This window comes from Anolis sagrei, chromosome 6 (genome assembly GCF_037176765.1).
Source record: "Anolis sagrei isolate rAnoSag1 chromosome 6, rAnoSag1.mat, whole genome shotgun sequence".
Lineage (NCBI taxonomy): Eukaryota > Metazoa > Chordata > Lepidosauria > Squamata > Dactyloidae > Anolis > Anolis sagrei.
The window spans coordinates 49,443,834-49,466,851 of NC_090026.1; the positions used below are offsets into that span (position 1 = coordinate 49,443,834).

Sequence of the window (23,018 nt, forward strand, 5' to 3'; positions counted from 1 at the left end):
TGAGACATGCCGCATTATCACAGGGTGACTGGGCCCTACACCACTGGAGAAATTACACTGCTTAGCCGGTATTGCACCACCTGACATCCCGCAGGGAAGTTGCAGCCAATAGTGAAAGGACCAAGGCAGAGACATCTCCAGCTCATCCCTTGTTTGGGTATCAGCCAGCATGTCAACGACTTAAATCAAGAAATAGTTTTCTTAGATCTACAGAGACACTCGCTGGAACACCTCAGCAAGCGAGAGTTCAAAAGTGGCAGTCTCAAACCCAGAACCTCAATCCGTGGGTGATACCAGATGAGAGACTCCCCCCTGGGCACACAGGAGACTGGGCGACTTGGAAGGCGCTGAACAGACTGTGCTCTGGCACTACGAGATGCAGAGCCAACCTCAAAAAATGGGGCCACAAAGTGGAATCCACGACATGCGAGTGTGGAGAAGAGCAAACCACTGACCACCTGCTGCAATGCAACCTGAGCCCTGCCACATGCACCATGGAGGACCTTCTTGCGGCAACACCAGAGGCACTCCAAGTGGCCAGATACTGGTCAAAGGACATTTAATCAACTACCAAGTTTGCAAAATTTGTGTGTTTTTTAAATTTTTTATCTGTTTGTTTGTTTTGTTCGGTTAGAAATGTAATACAATGTTCTGGCTGCGGATGACACGATAAATAAAATAAATAAGCCTTGGTATCTGTAGTTTAAGGAAGACAAAGAGGCCTTTGTATGTTCAAAGTAATTATATGTTTTCTGAGATAGAAATCATGCAAGGAGCAATCATGAAATGCAAGAAATGCACTTTTCAGTGTCTTTATGTTGCTCTCAGTCTAAGCATTTTTCAAGACACAGGTTCCTTTCAGGTCTTTAAAGAAGCAAAGTTAGGCAACGGACAAATTTCATTTTCATGACAACAAAGCTCCTTTCATGTATATTTTATTTAATGTTTGTCACACCCAAAAGACAGTTTCAAAGTGCTTATTCTAAATAATATACAAAGATTTGCACTGTTTAAATTATCATCCATGCATCCTCTCATAAAATATATAAAGCCAACAAAAGAAAATTTCAGCTTTTTTGAAACCTAAAAAGAATGTTCTTCTCTCTAAGTCTAACAAGAAATGTTCAGAATGAACTTGTAGCAATAAAACTAATTGATACAAAACCAAGAAAATCTATTTGGGAATATCAAGATCTCTCCCCATCGCCTCAACAATAAGACGTTCCAAAAGTGAATGTTTCTCTTCTAAGGTTTTAGCGTTCCGTGAAGTAATTTTCTTTCCCAAAGTAGCATTCTGCATGAGTACGTTTTCCATACATTTCTTTTCTTCTTAAGAAGAGGCTTTTCTCCCACTCATTTCTAGATTCTGGCTTCCTCATTAACTGTATTATTAATCACAGAAAAAGCAGATCTGGTCTACGCCATCACCACATTTTGAAAGAGTAAGCATCCATTATTTCAATAATATTTGAAAATTCAAAGGAACACCTGAGAGTAAAGTAAAAGGACAATCCAGTGGGAACTGACAAAATTCAGATTTAATGTAAGATTGTTAGGGGGAAAAAAAATCCCTACTGTATTTTGAGTCCCATATCTTTTGATTGAGGGATGTAGGTAGCTTTTGCTTAATTCTCTCTCTTTTCCAGTATTTCCAATGTATTTTTTTTTGCCTGCTCTGTGTCATGCAAGAATAGCGCTACTAACATATTTGAACTATATCAAGCATAATTAAAGTCATTTAATTTTAAAACTCCCAAATTGGTCCATTATCTAGGCAGAATGAATCAAGAATACTGCGTTTGGGATTCTATCCCTCTGAAACTCTTGAGCGGTAAAAATGTCTACAAAAATAGCTTCTGAAACACTCATGTGTGTCTTGACCGTCTGCCCTTCCAATACTTCCCAGCATTAACTATCAATAATAGCTCTAAAGATTTACATAGTTGGAGCAACTGCTCTTTCTTTTGGTATTTTGCATGGCAAGCCACCCAGTGAATTCTCTTACCTACTTGGCTCTTTTAACACTATTCCGTTCCCAATAATGAACCCTCAAACAGCAGCATATAAAGGACAGATGAGTCTTGACAGGAGAAAACAGTAATTAGAATATAATTGCTTTCCAGGCAGTGCCCGTGCCTGCGAGACACACAACATGGAGTTGGCGATAAAATTATTGCTTCAATAAGACATAGGGGCATTTTCAAACAAACTAGAGAATAAACCGCTTGGTTACTTCCTTCACAAATTGACAGAATTTGGAGATGGGTCTTCAGAAAGATGCCCCCCACTCCATGCCAACTTCTTGTGTTCTTGCAGCACATCAACAATAGCTACAAGTTAGTGACAGAGCTCCTCATGTATGTTCATCTCTTTTCTTCTACAAAGACTCTTGCATTATGTCAGTTGAAGACTAGTGTTTAAGGGTTTAAAGAAAAAGAAAATCCTAGTGTCTGATCTATGGGAAACTGGTACATTGGGAACTATACGGTGCTGAAAAACAGAGCCCAATCATCTCTGGTATGCTGGAATAGAAGGGAGCAGAATGCTGCTGGTGCCACTTGCTGCTCATTTTTTTAATGAGCAAGAGGAACAAAGTTCAGTACTGGTTTTCATACCAGTCACTGTGACTTAGCTGTAACAATTCTGTGACAACTTGGGCCATGTCACAGTTGTGTTTACGCAGCAACCTGAGGTTAAGGTGCCGGTCACGGAAGCCCATCTCGCTCAGGTTGGATAGGAAGGTGGCCATATGATCCTCAGTGGTCACAGGAAGAGCCTTGACAGACAAGAGAGACAGAAGTATTAAACCAAAGAAGGAAGCTTCCATGCACATGTGAAGTAAGGTTTACACAAGCAAGCATACATCAAGATCTGAGATTCTTTGCAAATGCTTCCTTCAGGCTCACATCTTCAATTCAACTCTCCCAAAAAATGTGCTAGGAAGGGAAACAGGATCTCTGGAAATCCTATCATATCTGACCACTGAGGCTATTAAAGTTGATGAAAATTAGAGTTCAACATCTAGCAAGCTAAAATTTCACCAAGGATTGACCAAGGTTAATCCTCTCCTCTAGTACACAAATGGGAACATGATCACAATAATTTTCAGTCTTCTGGTATTGAGGCTCCCATGTTTGATTTTGCCAGCTTTTAGCTTTATAGGCGTCACAGTGGCACAATGGGTTAAATTGCTGAGCTGCTGAATGGTAAGTTGGCAGTTCGAATCTGCGGGACAGCGTGAGCTCCTGCTGTTAGCCCAGCTTCTGCCAACCTAGCAGTTCGAAAACATGCAAATGGGAGTAGATCAATAGGTACTGCTGTGGCGAGAAGGTAACAGCACTCCATGAAGTCATGGCGGCCAAATGACCTAGGAGATGTCTACGGACAATGCCGGCTCTTCAGCTTAAAAAAGGAGATGAGCACCGTGCCCAGAGTTGGACACAACTAGACTTAAAGTCAAGGGGAAACCTTTAGCGTGACAGCCAAGGATTTTGTTTGTTTACTTATATCCTGCTTGTCTTTTAATATAGACTCAAAGTGGAATTTCTTTGCTTCAGCAAATAGACAATGAGACTTGGGTATTTTCTACCTTATTTTCTACTTTCTTAACCACCACACCCCTTTTTTTAAAGGGAAAACTTAGCTGCCCATTTGTAATAATGTCTTATTGTTATTAATGGGGGAAAGAGTACCAGTCACCCGCACCTGGCCTGGAGTGTGAAAAAGACTTAAGAAACAGGAGATAATAATGCTTTCTATACAAAAAAAGACAAATTTAAATTTAAATTGAAAATTGTTAAACAAGAATTTATAGAACTCTACATTTGGTCCCAGTAATTCCTGATGCAGTTTTTCAAGTTACCTTAATAGCAACAAACAGTTAGAATCTTACTTTCAAGACAGTGCAGCCAGTCCCAAATTTGCTGCTCTTGCCTGATGCAATCATGGAGAAGAGAGAACACAGACATTTCTGATGTTAAACCCCTTATTTTCCAACCTAAAGGGAAACCCATGGATTTACCTGGTCCAAGGAAGGTGGTCCGGCAAACAAAGCCTTGTAGGCGGAGGCAGCCACTGACAAGGCCCCCTTCACCAAGCCACCAGCGATGCTGTTTCCCTGCGTATGTCTGCAGAGATGTTGGAAGGAAAAAAGATATAAAAAAGAAGTAAGAAAAGATTCTCTGCAGTAGACCACACACTAGGATTTAGTTTTCAATTTGTTTAATGTTGGAGATAGAGGAAAGCTAAGAGGGGAGGATTTCTTCATTAATGTATTGCTAAAACTATCCTGACCATATATTTTCTGTACTTTGAAAAAATACACAGGAAAACAGGACCCTTGGAACAATACCCTTTGAATATATCAAAGGGTATTGTTACAAGTCAGACTACTGGTTTATCTAGCTCAGTATAAGTTCCTTGAACCATTGGCAACTTTCCAAACTTGCCACTGAAGATTGTCATTGGGAATTTGTGAATACAAGGAACAGGCTCCTCTAATGAGCTACTGTCCCACACAAAGTAAGCCATAGAAGTTTGAAACATCTGTGTGTATTGGTTTTTCAGGCCATATAACATCTGCTTTTGTTTGAAATAGAAAGGAAAAACATTTTACTGGGCATAAAAGACCAGGTTTAACTAATGAAAATGTGGTTGACTTACAGCATGGCCTTGAAAACACACCTCTAGTTCTTATAGCAAGCCAATGTCTGTGGAAGTTTCAACATGCTGAAGTCTTGTTCTAGACCAGGGGTCCTCAAACTAAGGCCCAGGGGCCGAATACAGCCCTCCAAGGTCATTTACTCGGCCCTCACTCAGGGTCAAGCTAAGTCTGAAATGACTTGAAAGCACACAACAACAACAACAACCCTATCTCATCAGCCAAAAGCAGCCCCCCACTTCCCACTGAAATACTAATAAGTTTATATTTGTTAAAATTGTTCTTCATTTTAATTATTGTATTGTTTTTAAGTGTTTTTTTGCACTACAAATAAGATATGTGCTGTGTGCACAGGAATTCATTCATTTTTTTTCAAATTATAATCCTGCCCTCCAACAGTTTGAGGGTTTATGGCCTGGCCCTCTGTTTAAAAAGTTTGAGGACCCCTGTTCTAGACCAAATCCCATGCATCTGTGCTCCAATTTCTAATACACACACCTCAGTCTGTACTATTTTGCACAAATGTAAGACTAAGGAAGCTGGGAAAGAAGGGACAAGGGAAGAGATTTCTTTGTGCAAATATTAACAAATACACTAGCTGAAAAACATGATACCATTCAACAAGACAGATCAGAGTGAAATCCTGGCAAGAAACCATTGTTGTTACCTGGATAATTCTGGGCATGTTTGCGTGATCTTTTCATTCCCTATTGGAGGAGGCTCGGGTATCTCTCCTCCTTGGATCTCTAGAAGCACAAAAACAGAGTATGAGAGCAGAAATGGAAAGCAGAGAACATTGTTCTGACTACTGGAAAGATTTAAAAACAAAAGTAATTTCCTTACTGAACATAAAGAATTTGCTGGTCTTACATAATAGCATGTGTGTACGAAGATACAATATACACATTACATTTACCCAACTTGACTCAAGTCTCAAAAATTAGAAAGGCTATCAATGAATTGACCTGAGTCAGAAACAACTAAGCATCCATAACACAAAATTATAGTATGGTACCTTCTCTCATTTGGTCAGGAATCAAAGGAGCTTCTTCTCTATTAGGAGCACTACTTGCTGGGGAACTGTTATTTTGAGAAGGTGCCAGAATTCTGTTATAAAACAAAATAGATATTTGTGAAATCCCAAGAGTCACAGGGAATAACACTACAACTATTCTTGTGTACGTTCTTGCGAGTTGACTGTTTTTGCTAATTAATTATATAAAATATAGCCTCCAGCACCTGGTATTCATTAGCAGTCTGCCATCCAAATCTTAGCCAGGGCTGACTGCTTAGCTTCCAAGATCAGATGGGATCTATTGTCTTCTGAGTATTTATGTTCCTTACAACTTACGTTTGGTTAATCTAAACATTTGGATCTACATAACTTCAAACATTCAAGCCAATTCCTCTTGTAACAATGGGTCATGGCTTTTCTCCCAGTACAGATAAAAATTTGTTACTGAACCAGGTTTATATTCCTCTCAGTAGCCCACTCTGTCTACCATTTCCTCTTTGCTCTTAGTCCACTTGATACCTTGTGGGCTGCGGTTCCACAATTTGAGGGATCAACGGTACTTCATCCAGTGTCTGCGAAGTGGTCAGTATATCATTGATATTCTGTACTGGCAAGTGGCTCACTCCTTCAGGATGTGCTGAGGTCTCTGCCGCTTTCTCCAAGCTTGGCTGAGAGAGAGCAGAACTGTACATGGAGTCGCCCAGAGGACGGCTAGTGTCGAAGCACTCTGGGAGTATGATGATATAATCCTCAGAGGAGGTAGACGATGCTTGGCTGCAGACTTCATCCTTGGCATCATCTTCTGCTTCCCCATCCCTCGGCTCCTCCCCATCATGCACTGAGAGATTCTCTAACAGAACACAGAGCACAAGGTTTCACTACACAAATGATTCAGTTCCCTTTCATTGACTCTTTTGTCTCTATGTAGTTTTTTTTTAAAAAAACGACACCAATCATAAATCAGGACAACTCCAGGAACAGCTTCTTATATGATTAGAAAGGGCCAAAATTGCACCCAATCCTCTTACACGCTGTCTGCTTTCCAAAGCCAGCCCACATAATCTAGAATAGCATGCTACAAACAGAAACTGGGAGCAATAAAGTGGAAGATATTTTAATCTCCGTTTCTAAAATAAGTTACACAATTCCTCCCCTCACTTACATATTTTCTATTCCTACCTCACCCAGGGTTTTATCATTTTATCTTGTCCATTTCGCCTGCCCATCCTGTTCAATTTTGCATTGTGCTAATTTTCTTTATGTTATTTCGCTACTGTAACTATTTTCTGATGTAATTTTTTGTCACTGCATTCTGTATTTTATTGTGTGTATTGTATTTTTGGGCTTGGCCTCATGTTAGCCGGCCCGAGTCCCCGTTGGGGAGATGGTGGTGGGGCATAAATAAAGATTATTATTATTATTATTATTATTATTATTATTATTATTATTATTATTATTCCTGCTATTGCACTTTTTTATTGATTTGTTCCAATTTGAATTCAATTCAGTTACAGGTATTTTCTGGAAAGTGGAAAAACCACAAATAAAAGAGCCTTTAATAAACAAATCTGTGAGAACATCTCCTTAGTCCTCCAGGTCATTTCTATTTTTCTCCATGGAAACAAAGCAAATTATAAAGTAACTCCATGCCAAACATTATAATGAATTTTGAACAAGCCTCTAGATCAGTGGTTCTCAACCTGGGGTCCCCAGATGTTTCTGGCCTACAACTCCCAGAAATCCCAGCCAGTTTACCAGCTGTTAGGATTTCTGGGAGTTGAAGGCTGAAAACATCTGGGGACCCCAGGTTGAGAACCACTGCTCTAGATTAAGAATGGTTCCAAAAAGACTTAGGGACGCCAAGTTTAAACCTTAACAAGAAAATCAGAATTCTTTCAAGTGTGGTCATAAAGAGAGGAACCAAACTCTTTAATTAGAGAAACAATTTCAGTTTTAAAAATCTTGATGGCAGCTGGGAGAGATTTACAAAAAAAAAAGAAGCAAATTATTGATCCCATATTTTGTTCTGTTTTAAACTGAATGTACTTTCCTGTTTAGTTTCATGGAACCAGATGCCTAGATATTGGAATGCATCACCCAAGCCAACTCTGTTATTCACCATAATCCAATAATAATATTAATTAACTAATTAATAATTAATAATCATCATCATCTTTATTTGTACCCCGTCTCCTCTCCCAGAAGGGACTCAGGGCGGCTTACAACAACCATCTAGAAAAATCTGACCTTCCTCTTTTCAAATACCAATACTTTGTTGTTACAGCAATCCGTCAGTAGGACAGAGACACCATAACTCCTAAGAAAAGCAAACTCCAGTCAAGTCCCCTTACCGAAGTCAAGTTCTCTAGCTATCTCCATGCCTCGATTGCTAGACTCTGGCTCTTTTGGTGTAGAAACAGGGCTAACAGGGTCCTTGCTTTTAGGGCTGTAGTGGATGGTATCTTGTAGTGTTTGCAGAGACCCTAAATCAGGAAAAACACAAGAGGATGAGAACCATATACTAGGAGCTTCTTCTGTAGGCACAATGCTGGCAGCAGAGCAACAGAAAGCACTTACCCTGCAAAGACTTCTTCCTTTGTGGGGGCCTATGGTCAGGTGCAGCATCCAACGTGAGAGAGCGAATGACTGTTTCACACACAAACTGTCTCCCACTCATGTCTTCTTCTGCTTCCTCTAGATTTGCTGAGTTTTCAGTCTTTCCTTTCCCCACCAGAGTATCTGTTGGTTAACAGTAATTGTCACCAGCTTTAGAAGTCACACAGATAAGAAATAGGACCTCTCTAGAGGTTGGAAGCATGCAGAATGTGTCCCTGAGACTCCCCAGGAATAGATTCTTACTCTGTGGCCCTTTAGGTCCTTTACACTGATTTCACTTGACTTATATCAATGTTTATTTTTTTTCTCCCAACGCTGTTGAGCATGGCACTTTTTTGCCTTTCACTTCAGGGAAATTAGTTGGGTACATGCAAGTAGATCTGACAGGAGAGCCAGGAATTAAGTAAAGACAGAAGATATTGCAAAGGCAGCGATGTCTCCCTAAATCAGGGCAAGAGAGTGCCACTTTTCTTGCTAGTTCCAACTCTCCATTATATTAAATTATGCATGTTTCTCAAAGGGAGTTTATAATCTTTCTTTCTCAATCATCAGTCAATATCTCTTTCCATACACTAGCTGAAGAGAGAGTAGAAGAAAATAGACTTGGTGAAGCAGGGATGAGAATCATACTGTCTCCAAATGCTTTTCAACTGCAATTCCAAATTTTCCTCACCAATGGCTTTAACTGGCTAGGGTTGGTGAGACCAGGTGTCCAACAACACCTGGGTGTAAGTGTGTGTTGCTGCACAACTCATATCCTGGCGCTAGTGCTGAAGCACATAAAAAAGAAAGAAAAATGCTAAACTTCCATGGTTTATTTAGGTAGCTAAAGCCCATTAACCTTCCCTAGTTTATCTTGCCAGAGTATAGACAGCCTGTTACTGTGGCCCCTTCTACACTGCCATATAACATCCAGATTATCTGCTATGATTATATGGTAATGTAGAGGGGGGCTATGTGTTATTAAGAATATCAGACTGTTCTGAACATATCCACTTTGGAACAAAACTCATTTCCAAAAATAAAAAGCCACCTAGTCATATGGGACAGTGGAGGCTTCAGATCAAAGGACTGAAGGATCACTTAAGACTTGCTCAATGATCTTCACTGCTTACCAGATAATTGTTTACATGTATTTTCTTCCCTTTCTTCCTGCTTCTGGTCCAGACTGGTGTTGTCCAACGGGGAGCCATCATGGGGCAGGACTGACATATCTGGAGTCGTGTCTGGAAGGGCAGGTCAAAAACAGAGGCTGTGAGGAAGAGCTCAAGCGACTAGACACAGTTCCTCTATGAGAATATATGATTTGGTAAGTGCCCAGTGATGGATCCTAACATGAACCCTAGGTGAACTACTAAAAGTGTATCTCTTGGGGAATGGAGTGGGAATGTATTCATCATTAATATCACCTTCTCTCAAAAGCCTTCTAGGGAGGCAACATGCTTACCAACAGGAGTGTTGCGAGGGACTTGCTCCAGTTCTTGCACAATGTTAATATCCAACAATTCAAAAGAGAGTAAATCCTAATGGAAAGAAATCAGAGAAATCAAGATCAAAGTAAAGAAAGAAAAAACAGGCATGAAATAAATATCCACAATCTTAGTGTGCACTAAAATTTCACCTGAGCTGTGAGAAGGTCGACTGAAGGGATGTAAAACTCTCTAGCACTTAGGATGCTTTTGACATTGGCTGGAGCAGTCCGGCTGACCAAACCTCCCTGCATGGCACTATCAACAGCCTGCAGAGCTTCTGCCTTGAACTTAGAGAGTCTTTCCTGTAGGGAACAAGATTATTACTAACAGGAGTAGAGAGATGTCACCTGAGGCAACTAGCTTCACCTTAAATAACACAAGCAAATGCCCCATCTTATTCCTGTTTATGCTATACTGCTATCTCAGGCTCCTTCCACACAACTGAATAAAATCCCACATTATCTGCTTTGAACTGGAATATATAGCAGTATGGACTCTGATATTCCAGTTCAGAGCAGATATTGTGGGTTATTTTGCCTTGATATTCTGGGTTATATGGGCTGTTTGGAAGGGCCCTCAGTAAATTGAATTCCACTCTTGTTCTAAGTATCATTCAGAAAAAAAGTAAAATGAATACAGAATATGCGGAGAGTCTAGAATTTCTTTTTATTTCCTATTTGGATAAGAGTATTATGGAATACAGGCTCTGTATACTGTAGATTGAATATTGCACTGCAGGTTGCAAAACAAGCTTTTAGAATCCTGTTCTCTGAATAACTGGTCTTAAAAACCAGGATAAAAAAGTTTGCTTTTGTCCCAGGAAATAGATATAACTCTCATACAAGTTCAGCTGCACCTATACTCCATCAAGAAACAAAGGAAATGGCCCCACCCAGCAAGGCCATTCGTTAGCTTAATATTGTCATTATCAGAACTGTCTAGGCAGAGGTGGCCCTAGGTAATTTTCAAATGTAAGCAAACAGTATTTTGCCCCCCCCCCCCCCAACCAATCACTGATATATATTTTCTGTTCGTCGTGGGAGTTCTGTGTGCCATATTTGGTTCAATTCCATCATTGGTGGAGTTCAGAATGCTCTTTGATTGTAGGTGAACTATACATCTCAGTAACTACAACTCACATATGTCAAGGTCTGTTTTCCCCCAAGAGCGCCTCAAGAGCGCCCCTGGGCAAAATCAACTATACTGCGTAATAGGTTGAGCCGCCCCTGTCTCTAGGTTAGGGGTCCTCAAACTACAGCCCGAGGGCCAAATACGGCCCTCCAAAGTCATTTACCCGGCCCTCACTCAGGGTCAAGCTAAGTCTGAAATGACTCGAAAGCACACAACAACAACAATCCTATCTCATCATCCAAAAGCAGTCCCACACTTCCCACTGAAATACTAATAAGCTTACATTTGTTAAAATTGTTCTTCATTTTAATTATTGTATTGTTTTAAAGTGTTTTTCCACTACAAATAAGATATGTGCAGTGTGCATAGGAGTTCATTCATGTTTTTTTCAAATTATAATCTGGCCCTCCAACAATCTGAGGGACTGTGACTTGGGCCTCTGTTTAAAAAGTTTGAGGACCCCTGCTTTTTTTCCCTACAACCCACCTCCAGAACACATTCAAAGCTTGTATGTGTAGTGGACTATGACAGCTGTAGTTCAATACACCTGAAATGCACTTATTTGGGTAAGTGTGGCCTATATTGACTGGCAAGAGGTTTCTTGGGCAGGCTATGTGTGTATATTTTTCCCTGTAGAGGCTGAACAGTCTTCAGTACCTGTAGCTAGCCAGCATAGCAAAATGGCAAGGAATGCTGCAATTTGCAACTGATCATCATTCAAGCCGAAGTCCTTTTCTCTCTTTGCTTGTTTTAGGGCTTAAATTAGGACCTTATGAATACAAAGTACAGGCCCGACTAATGAGTGATGGCACTTCCCACTAACGTAAGAACTATTGCTGTTGTATAATTTCAAATACACATTTTGCTTGTCCATAAAAAAACAATTCCTGTAAACTTTAGTGCAGCTTCCTGGTTCTTTGATTAATTTTGAAGAAATCCTAAGCAATCTCATTATCAAAAAAGGAACAAATGAACTAAATATGTATGACAAATTGCTTATTGGTTAATGAGAAGATTATCTTCATCTAAATGTTTTTAAATCGGGGTGAAAGAGAAAGACATAAGCCAACCAATGTACATATAAGACAGTAGTAATAGAGTGCAGCCTGCTTTTAATTTTCCCCCTCTCAAATCTGCTAGTCATTGTCTAAGAAGCCAAACAGCAGTAAGTTTGTGACACAGTGTCAACTAGCTCAAGCTATGCCACACATTACTGCAAATACAGACAACTTATAAGAAAAGGGGCAATAACTGAGTTGAAGAAGTTAAATAATCCTCCTAGCTGAAGGAAGGATAAAAACATATGTGGCAAGTTGGGAAGCGTGGGCCATGAGAGAAGGGGAAGAGGTATAAAAGGAAGGAGACAAGTGTACATGAAGAAAACAGGACTGGCGAGGAGTCTTACATAGCTCAGCGACATGAGGACCTTACCTCTTCCTTACAAAGGGATCTGCCCTTCTGGCAGAAAGTAGATACCAGCTTGCAATTCTCTGTATATTCAGTATTGGAGGAATTGGGGTCGACAACAATGCTGCACCAGATCCTGGGGCCAAATTGCTCCCCCCTGTGTGATAACCGCCAGTGAGATGTGTAGGTTCCTTCCACTGCCGGGGACACAAACTCCACTGAGACAACTCCCACCTGGCCAGGTAGCAAGGAGGGTACAATCACATCCTTCTTCTCTGAAGACAACAGGGTTAAGTTCCCCCACATAAATTTTAGCTGAAGGATAAAGAAGAAACAAAACAGAAAGCCATTACTTCCATGTCATTCCAGATATTTAATTATTTTCCAGATATTGAAATGTTATTTTTTTCTGACAAATAATCAGTTGGTCAGAGTGGAATGCTAAAGGTCAAACCCCCATTCAGGCCTGGACTTCTGGCTGGGTTTGGATACTGTCCTAAAACACCCAAGAATAGACTACCGTGAATATTTCATAATTCCATAAAGCTTTGGGCTGTTTACTAACCCAAAGTCCCCTGGAGTTCTTTAGCACCAAATCCTCTGGGACTGAAGAAAGAAAGAAACTGATTACCCATTTGAACGTATCTCCTGCTATGAACCATCACGAAGCTTAAGATCATCAGGAGAGGCCCTGCTCTCGATCCCACCACTCTCGCAAATGCGGTTGGCGGGGATGAGAGACAGGGCCTTCTCGGCAGTGGTCCCCCGTTTGTGGAACTCTCTCCCTAAGGATATCATGTTGGTCACCTCCCTCCTGTCCTTTAGAAGACAACTGAAGGCCTGGCTCTGGGGCCAGGCGTTCGATTAGAGGCCAGCGGCAATAGGAAAAGGACATTTGGATTTGCAATATGGATTCTCCCGGCTCGGCTTGGTTTTACTGGAACGTTAATCTATTAATTTATTGTTAAATTTTACTGATGATGTTGTACAATGATTTGAAATGATTTTATTGTGAGTTGTAATTTTTATGGTATTTATGCTGTTAGCATCCTCTGATGCTCATGTGAGGTTGCGCTGATTCTCCTTTGTGGGGAGAAGGGCGGGATATAAATATATGAAATAAATAAATAAATACATACATAAATTCACTCTGAAGAAATGAGTTAATGACCAACAGACGAAGGAGACCGTTCACATACTGTTTGAATTTTAAAACAGAGACAAGGAACTTCCTGTCCCATTCAACTACTCCACTTCAATGATCTCTCAGAGAAAATGTGTTTCAAGGCGTGTATACTTTCAAGTCAACTGTCACCTTATAGTGACCCTATGAATTTCATAAGGTTTTTTAAGGAACACTCAGTGGTGGTTTTGTCATTTCATTCCTCTGAAACATAGCCTACAACACCTGGCATTCATGAGCAGCCTCTCACGAATGCGTTTATTCAAACTTTAAATGGACTGTTCTGTGCTTTACAGACTGAAAAGCTGCTGTCCTAGAGGTTACTCTTGAATAGACATGCTTGTGATTTGAATGCCTGCTGATCAAGAGGCCAGAAAGAAGAGATGTAGTATTCCCTTTTGTACAGATTAAGCACCACAGCACACCTTGGTTTCAGAGCTCCACTCCATGTTGCCAGTGTTCCTCATCCGCCAATGTTTGATGAAGGTTGTCCTTGGCCTGAGACAGGTTCCATCTGGCAGATTCTCATCCACGAAGGCAGCGCTCAGAGTGGGGACAATGACAGGACAACCTTGAAGGGGACTGTGAAGAAAAGGGGGACCTTTGATGTTATTCAGCTCAAGCTCAATGTAGGAAAGTTCATTCCTTCCCACTGAAGCAGATCTAGACTAGTCTGAAGTTGAGTGTGGATATGTACTACAAACCACTATGGCTCCTCCTGAACAAGGCTTTGAAATTGGTTAAAAAAGGGACCAGGAATTTTGAGTGAAGAATTTTAGATACAAACTCCATAGTTTGGCTAAGGTACAGCATCCCCCTGAATCCATCAAAATTTAAACCTGTAGGGAACAATTATTTCCTGCATTTGGTCCAGACTAGAGATTACTTACAGAAGTGTACTGGACTGTAGGTTTTCAGTCTTGGTAACAGCTAAGCTGGTGTTCTCCAGAGCATGACTAGAGTTCCAGAGATGGATTTTCCGATGTAACTTCAGCTGCTTTTTGAGTTCCCGCACCTCAGCCTTGCGCTGCTTCTTCTCTGCTCGCAAGCGTTGCTTCTCAGCCTTCAGGAAACGCTTATCCATCTGTTTTTGGAGTCTGTAGAAACCAAAGGGCAAGATCAGCCTCTGTTTTTGGAGGTTCTGCACATCTAGAGTTGGATTCAGGAAACTAAAAGCCACCATGTGTCCTCTCCAGGCTCTAAAGGCTGTGTTGTTGAAACTGTTCATGCAGCTATTATGACTTATTGTTTACCAGGACACGCAAGTCACAGAAATGCAAGTAATGAGGGGTGGGTTCTGCAAAGAATCATGTTCCCCAACAGGCAGCAAGGAAATGTGAATGTGAACACTCTAATACAGGAGAGAAAGACTTTTACTGGAACCCTAATTAGATCCCCCAGAAACTCCCAAACTTTTTCCTCTCCAAATCCCCTCTCATTCACAATTAAGGAAGATAAGAGTTTGTGGATGCTCAAAGGGATCCTTCTTGCTATTTCCAATCAGAGGCAGTATTATTTATTTATTTGGGAAATTTCTATATCATCTTTCTCCAAAGACTCAAGGCGGTTTAGAACAGCAGTTAAACAAAAATCTATATAAATAAAAATGTAATGTTCATTTGTGGGATTAACATAACTCAAAAACCACTGGACCAATTGACACCAAATTTGGACAGAATATGCCTAACAACCCAATGAGTGACCATCACTCAAAAAATACTTTTGTCATTTGGGAGTTGTAGTTGCCAGGATTTATAGTTCACCTACAATCAAAGAACATTCTTAACTCCACTAACAATGGAATTGAACCAAACTTGGCACATAGGACTTCCAAGACTAACAGAAAGCACTTGAATGGTTTTGTGGGCATTGACCTTGAGTTTTGGAGTTATAATTTGCCTACACCCAGAGAGCACTGTGGACTCAAACAATGATAGATCTGGACCAAACTTGGCACGAATACTCCATATATCCAAATACTGGATTGTCTGCTCGCTCCATCTCTCTCCAAATACCAATCCTAGTTATATGTTACCTTGACATGCCCAGCATTTTTAAAATTTTAATTATTACAATTGGCCTGCCATAGGTTTTAAATGCATCGTGGTGTTATTGTTACTGTTTATTGCTTTGTTTATGAGTTTATTTATTGTCTGTATTGTTGTTGTTGCTTTTTTACTGATGTATTTGGGCTCGGCCTCTTGTAAGCCGCACCGAGTACTTCGGGAGATGGTAGCGGGGTATAAATAAAGGTTTATTATTACTATTATTATTATTATTATTATTATTATTATTGGTGGAATTTGGGGGAAATAAATCTTGACATTTGGGAATTGTAGTTGCTGGGATTTATAGTTCACCTACAATCAAAGAGCATTCTGAACCCACCAACGATAGAATTGGGGCAAACTTCCCACACAGAACCCCCATGACCAACAGAAAATATTGTGTTTTCTGATGGTTTTTGCCGACGCTTCTGACACCCCGTCATGACCCCTACCCCCAGGTTGATAAATGCTGCCTTAAGGCCATCCAGTCCAACTCCCTTCACCAGGGCAAGAAAACAACCAAAGCCCTCCTGACAAAGAGCCATCCAGCCATAGATATAGATAGATATGAATCACACACACATACATATATGTATGTATATGACAGATATAGTACCATAGATTTGAAAGGGACCCCTAAAGGACAATTATATGTTGCATGTTCCAGAGTAGGCAAACCAGGCAATCTCTACATCAACACTCACAAAGAAACAAGAGGAAATAATGTTTACCCACAAGCATAAAGAAATTACATATATTAGAAACCAACACTTTTTCATTACTTTATTTTCCAGATCACCAGACTGGGCCTCAGCAACGTGTGGCAGGGGACAGCTAGTATAAAATAAACTATTTAAAAAGGTAGAAAATCCCCCTCAGTTCTGATAGAGAAGCCTTTGCTGAAAAAATGTGGTTTTGTTCCTTGTTTAATTTCTCTGCACAAAAGAGGTAAAGAGGCATCAAATGAGCATTATTTTGCTTCCTGACCACTTTCCCTCCGCAGGGAAGGGATAGCAAAGCCAGTTCCCTTCCTACAAGGGAGGCCAAGTCATTCAGCTGATGCTGATCACTTTGTGATGCCGGGGCATGACATTGCTCCCAAGTGTTATTTAGTCAGTTGAGATGTCTCACCCAACTGCAGTTTAGATCAGAAGAATGGGCTTTTAGTCTGGCTCCTCAGCCCAAATAATCACCTCTCTTCTACACAGCAGATTGCTGGATGGGTGGCTGTGTCATATATCTCAAACTTCTTGTCTCCCCTTAACCTACACTAAACCTTGAGTGCTACAGAAGGAAATAAATGGGCATGTCACAGAGATTTGGAGACAGCAGCGGTGATGGGGATGACAACAGAACATTCAGGGGGTAGGATGAAGGCTGAATTTCATATAACAAATGTGTAGAAAAAGTAACCCAAATTTGTAGGAAAAGGTAACAAAAAAGGCTCTGTAGAAACCTGTTATGATGAAACACTTGGGGATATTTAACTTGGAAAAAGGATAAGCAAAGGGGAGGATGAGTCAGAATAGCATTGTAAATACAGAAAGTGGATAATACTTCTGAAAATACTTTATTATATAAAAGTACTAGAATTTGGTGGTAATTTTATGAAATTGAGCAGTGCAGTGGGAGATTTGGAACAGATAAAAAGTATTTAATATAGTACATAAGCAATGGAATTTGCTATCATAAGATGTGGGGATGGCCACCTACCATATAGATTTACAAGGGGATTAGGCAATTCTTGGAACCAAGTCTAACAGTAGCTACTACTAGAAATGATAGGTGTACATTATCCCCAGAATCGGAGGCAGTAGAGTTCCAAATATTGATTGGTAGGGAAATATGAGTGGGATGATGCTGTTATGCTAATGTCTTGCTTGTGGGCTTCCTATCACTGTAGAAAACTCTGTTGAACAGTAACCCTTTGGCCTAATTCAACACAATTTTATAGAGAAGGGCAACCCAAAGGATCCAAAGTCTGTTTTTCTTACATTCTTATACTAATTTGACTATGTTGCATGACTGCACATGTCTAGATATACCAACTTGCTTTCTTCTCCGGTTTTTGACTCACTATTCCACACCACCTGCAAACACTTAGATCAAATCGAAGTGGTTTCCACTGGCCATGAAATTCAGGACAACATGTGCTGACCTGACTTGTTCCAGAGTGGCAAGGCGAGGGGAGAACTGTCCAAGGTTGTATGACTCTGAGATGCACAAGATCGGTCTTCGCAGCTTCAAAAGCACGTGGTTAGGATCATGGGCATAGACTCCTGCTTCACACAATTCACAGATGCTGTAGGATGGGCACACACTGTAAAGAGAGGATGGGCATGGGTGTCATTTGTTGCATCGCTTTTTCAACTATTACTTTGATTGGTTAAATTTCTTTCTATAGAAACATAATGACTTTTAGTGAGAAACACAGCAAAATAATGGTAATGTTCTTAATATCGATCCAGCAGCTGGGGTAAGCAATTTCTGCAAATCTAGGAGACATTTTACAACTGTAGAATTCCAGCCGCACCACTGAAAATCAGTAGGAAATCACGGAGAGATGACCCAAATGTTATAGGAAAAAGGAGGACAGGTTTCTAAATGACAACTATATTGACTGACAAGTATGTGTGGGGGCAGACTCACGCAAATGGTCTTGACAGACATCAACACTCGTTTCAGAGAAGTCTTGTCTCAGAGAAGTCTCAGTGACTGATATTTAACAAACGTCAGTCAGAAGAGAATCCTCCTTTTATAATAATAATAATAATAATAATAATAATAATAATAATAATAATAAATTTATTTATACCCCACCACCATCTCCCCAAGGGGACTCGGTGCGGCTTACATGAGGCCAAGCCCCAACAATAATGCATCAGTAAAACACAACACAGGCAAAGCAAAATAAAATACATGCAAAATATTATAAATAGCATATAAACAACAACACAAGAAATTTAAAACATAGGAATCCAACACTGTGGGCAGGGCCAAATGTAATATGCTAACCGGGGCTCATTATCAAGAGAGGTCTACCCCTCTGTTTAAGGAGCTCCACTGGCTGCCATTTATTTTCCGAGCCCAATTCAAGGTGCAGGTGCTCACCTACAAAGCCCTGAACGGTTTGGGACCACCCTACCTGCGTGACCGCATCTCCATCTACGAACCCACACGCTCGCTCCGGTCATCTGGGGAGGCCCTGCTCGTGATCCCACCCACGTTGCAAGCGCGCTTGGTGGGGACATGGGACAGGGCCTTTTCTGTGGCTGCCCCCCGACTTTGGAATGCCCTTCCAAAAGATCTTCGAAAGGCCCCTACTTTAGCAGCTTTCAGAAAGAACCTAAAAACTTGGCTGTTCCGATGTGCCTTCTCAGATTAGGAATCCCCCATCCCAAGTCCTAGAAGCACTTTAGTACAATTAATATTACTGCACATCGCACTATTTTTTTAATCCTATGTTCCTCCTGCCACTCCAGCACTTTTAACCCTGTACCCCATTGCGCTGGCCAGCCCAGTTTTAAAGTGTCTTGATGTATTGTTACTGTTGTTTGTTATTTTGCTTAACTATTTGATTTGCTTTGTTTACTATTGTTGCGTTATGTTTTACTGTATTGTGTTTCTGAGGCTTCGGCCTGTGTAAGCCGCATCGAGTCCTTCGGGAGATGCTAGCGGGGTACAAATAAAGTTAATAAATAATAATAATAATAATAATAATAATAGATTAAAAATTTAAAAACACGGTGTGAACAGAGATTGAATATGTCTAAACAGGGTTTTTTTTAAAAAAGGGTAAATAATAAATATTAGAAACTTGTTCTTTTGCATCCCTCCCTTCCCACCCCTTGAATCTTAGGATGCTAAATTATGGAATAATGGGGAACAAGCAGAGTCACACAACTTTGCATTTAACCTCTTCTGTCCATTCTTACCTACACTGGTAGCGAATGCCCACGATGGGGGCCTGACAGTTGCTGCAGGAGAGGAGCCAGTCAAAAGGATTGCTTTGCACTGGAGGGCTCACAGGAGCCTGGTGGGTTGAGCTGCTCAAGGAACTGGGAGGTTGGTTGTAGAGGAGAAGCTTCTCATTCAACTTCTGTTCGAGCATTTCGACTGTCTCTTGGACCACTTGTTCACGGAACTGAAGAATTGTGGAGAGTAAAGAGATGTATCTTGAGTAACATCTCAGAGGAATACTCCCAAAGCCACTCACATCCCACTCTGTTCTACAATCCCAGAATATGTATATGCTGTCACACACTAGGCCAGAGATGAAGCTTGAGAGAGCAACAAATGTTAACACTGAACATAACACAAATTGTTGTAGAATCTGGGATATTGGATTTTGATGCTTCCATTTACTAGAGATATAGAGGAGAAGACATATCTTCCAATATTCCCATACAATTTTCTCTGCCATCTTTGATTTCAGTGCAACCTCTAAGACTGCCAAAGTGTCTTTTTAAGAATACAAGCCATATCTCATGTGTGCTTAACCATTTTGGCATTTTATGTGGTTTGCATCCTATTTTAACTTGTATGTGAAAATTCTTTTACAGCGAGGACACACAAATAGAAAGAAGCTCCATTGTTCTTAAAGGTCTGGGTCAACATCCCTTTAATGTCCTCAAACCCTTTTCAAAAGGCTTGGAAGGATAATTGTAGCAGTACTAACCTTTTCCAAGTAGCTTGTGAACCACTCAGGTGGGGCTTCACTGAGATGGGGCCCACTCTAGGGAGATTGAAAAAAACAGAAACAAATGAATACAGTCGCACATCTTAGGACCACTTAATCTTTCATGCTGAATATGAACAAGTACAAGGATATTATGTCAACTTCCTTGTAGCCATTCATATCCAACCTTTAAGACTAAGCAAACAGAGACATGTAACTCTTCAATCTTGGCTGCTTTTTCTTACTAAAACCTGATGGCTGACTTCCTGCTAAAAAAAACAGAAATGACATTTTTTTGGCAGAGTAGAAGATAAATTGAACTTTTGTACTGGGAAAGAGAGATTTGAGACTTTGTCAAATGTATTTAGCAAAGCATTTCATGGCACTCTGAAGACTAACAGAATTATATGGCACGGAGATCTGGTCAAGGAAGTTAAAATATACCTACTCAGCCGATTTTAAAGAAAATTGGTACAAACTATTTTATAGGTGGTACCTAACCCCAGATCAATTGTCAAAATTCAATAGAAAAAGAAATGACAGAAAATGCTGGAAATGTAGGAAAGAGAAAGGAGACTTCATCCACATGTGGTGGAAATGCAGGGAAGTCAAGTCCTATTGGCGACAAATCCACAAAAAATTAGAAGCAATTTTACAAATAAAATTTGAATTAAAACTGGAGTATTTATTGTTAAGCATCACCAACTTTGACATGGATACAAACACGAACAAGATCTTCTTCTACCTAAAAACTGCAGCTAGACGGAAGCTGGCCCAGCTGTGGAAATCCCAGGAAGTCCCTTCACTAGAACAGTGGACATTAAAAGTCCTTGATATTATGAATATGGACATGCTTACACAAAGACTATCACAAAATAGCAATACGGCCAAAACAACGAACTGGGAGAAGTTCCTCAAATATGTAGAGGAGCAGAAGAAAGCAAGAAAATAACAACAAACAACAACGACAACATAACTAGCAAGTAAATATACAAAAGGGAACTTTCCCTAGAAATAAGAACTTGAGCTAAAATTTTGAACAGTTGGGAGTTTCACGTTTCACAAGAGGACCAGACAGGTGTCCTACAATAAAAGGAGTACCCAAGAAGAACCCTAGACAACTGGGAAGTGCATTACAACCGAGAAAGAATCCCTCACCCCATGAATGCGTTGAATAAATGATTGCAAGTGAATGGGAGTGTGAAAGTCCGCCCCCCGCCTCTATTTTTTTAAATTTTATTTTTTCTTTTCCCCTTAGCCCCCGTCACGCCCATCCCTCCTTTTACAGATATGCCCTCTGCCATGGGCATCCATATCCTCCCTTTCCTACTTTCTATCACAACCCAATTTGTTCCACAACTTTTTATGTACTTAAAAAACGCACAATAAAAAAAAAAGAATTATATGGCACAAGCTTTTGGTGAACCACTACACTACATCAGAAACATGTGATGAAGTGAGCTGCGGTCCATGAATATTTATGACAAATAAAATCTGTTAATCTTTAAAATGTCAAGAGATTTAACCCATTTTGCTGCAACAAGCCATTTCAGAAAGTTCCACATTTATTCAAGTACCCTAATTTTGTAAAAACCCAAGAAAAATGTCTTCTGTGGCTTTCCAAACGACATTCACTTTTCCTCAATACAGACTATTTCTTCAACAGGTGGGAGTACTGGTGGAAAATACTTTTAAATCTGTTTGAAACTAATAAGGAGCTAATAAAAATAATAGCTGTTCTTGCATGATGCATTGTGTACTGGATTGTTCATTTTTTTCAGTTTTGATATTCACAAACAAATGAAAGGCGAAGGTTTGAAAGAAAAGCTATATTTCCTTCAATTTATGATCTGTTTTTACACTTTGTGGACAAACAGACTGAGCACTTTGATAAGATTTTGTCAATCTATTTTTTTTTGCCAAAATTGGAAAGGGCTGAAAAATGAAAACACTGAGGGCTATATCGAACTGTCAGTAGAATTGATTAACTGTATCAATAGGAAGCATTAATTTAACTAGTGCTATTTATTTACATATTCTCTATTTAGGGATTAAAAATGGATTTAGCCCCAAGGCGGAGAAGCTATCAAAGAGAAGAAAGTATTGCGTGGAACAGAACTGTATACACAGGCGTGATAAAACTAGCATTTTAAAACTTAGCTGTAAGAATTCATCTTGTACACCAGTCCCAAAATGAAGAAAGGAAAAAAAATCCAAATTAATTATTTTATTAAAAATATTTTATTAACTTTTTCAAATGCAAAAAATAAATTAGAAATGATAGATGGAAAGAGAAAAAAAAACAGAAAGAAAAGGTTAAAAGCAACTTCCAAACTTTTCAGCTTAAAGGTAAAGATTTTCCCTTGACATTAAGTCTAGTCATGTTAGAGTCTGGGGGGCGGTGCTCATCTTTATTTCTAAGCCGAAGAGTCAGCATTATCCGTAGACACCTCCAAGGTCTTGTGGCCAGCATGACTACATGGAGTGCTGTTACCTTCCCGCTGAAAACAGTACCTATTGACCTATTCACATTTGCATGTTTTCGAACTGCTAAGTTGGCAGAAGCTGGGTCTAACAGCAGGAGCTCACCCCGCTCCCCAGATTTGAACCACCAACTTTTCAGTCATCAAGTTCAGCAGCTCAGTGGTTTAACCCACTGTGCCACCGAGGGCTCGTCTATTCATATATAAGAAAGAACTATTCTGTAACACAATACATAATCGAATTCCTTTCCATAAGATATACAATGACAGTTAAATCAGCTGTTGGAATTTAACACAAAATTGAAACTTAACTCTTCTAAAAGGC

General features: G+C 40.1%; 1 protein-coding gene across 2 annotated transcripts in view; it reads right to left on the minus strand.

The window, feature by feature from the left end:
- Nucleotides 1-919: 919 nt before the first annotated feature.
- NBR1 (NBR1 autophagy cargo receptor) overlaps nucleotides 920-23,018 on the minus strand; it is a 36,223-nt gene continuing 14,124 nt past the window's right edge. For both annotated transcript variants that reach the window (XM_060781257.2, XM_060781256.2), the window contains exons 7-22: nucleotides 20,211-20,267; nucleotides 19,468-19,676; nucleotides 17,691-17,852; nucleotides 14,375-14,581; nucleotides 13,910-14,066; nucleotides 12,326-12,616; nucleotides 9,913-10,065; nucleotides 9,739-9,814; nucleotides 9,407-9,517; nucleotides 8,253-8,414; nucleotides 8,027-8,158; nucleotides 6,195-6,525; nucleotides 5,676-5,767; nucleotides 5,328-5,406; nucleotides 4,022-4,127; nucleotides 920-2,776 (exon numbers count right to left, since the gene is read on the minus strand). In XM_060781257.2, the coding sequence (XP_060637240.2) occupies nucleotides 2,597-2,776; nucleotides 4,022-4,127; nucleotides 5,328-5,406; nucleotides 5,676-5,767; nucleotides 6,195-6,525; nucleotides 8,027-8,158; nucleotides 8,253-8,414; nucleotides 9,407-9,517; nucleotides 9,739-9,814; nucleotides 9,913-10,065; nucleotides 12,326-12,616; nucleotides 13,910-14,066; nucleotides 14,375-14,581; nucleotides 17,691-17,852; nucleotides 19,468-19,676; nucleotides 20,211-20,267 (2,505 nt within the window). In that variant the 3' untranslated portion in view covers nucleotides 920-2,596. The remainder of the gene's footprint in view (nucleotides 2,777-4,021; nucleotides 4,128-5,327; nucleotides 5,407-5,675; nucleotides 5,768-6,194; nucleotides 6,526-8,026; nucleotides 8,159-8,252; nucleotides 8,415-9,406; nucleotides 9,518-9,738; nucleotides 9,815-9,912; nucleotides 10,066-12,325; nucleotides 12,617-13,909; nucleotides 14,067-14,374; nucleotides 14,582-17,690; nucleotides 17,853-19,467; nucleotides 19,677-20,210; nucleotides 20,268-23,018) is intronic.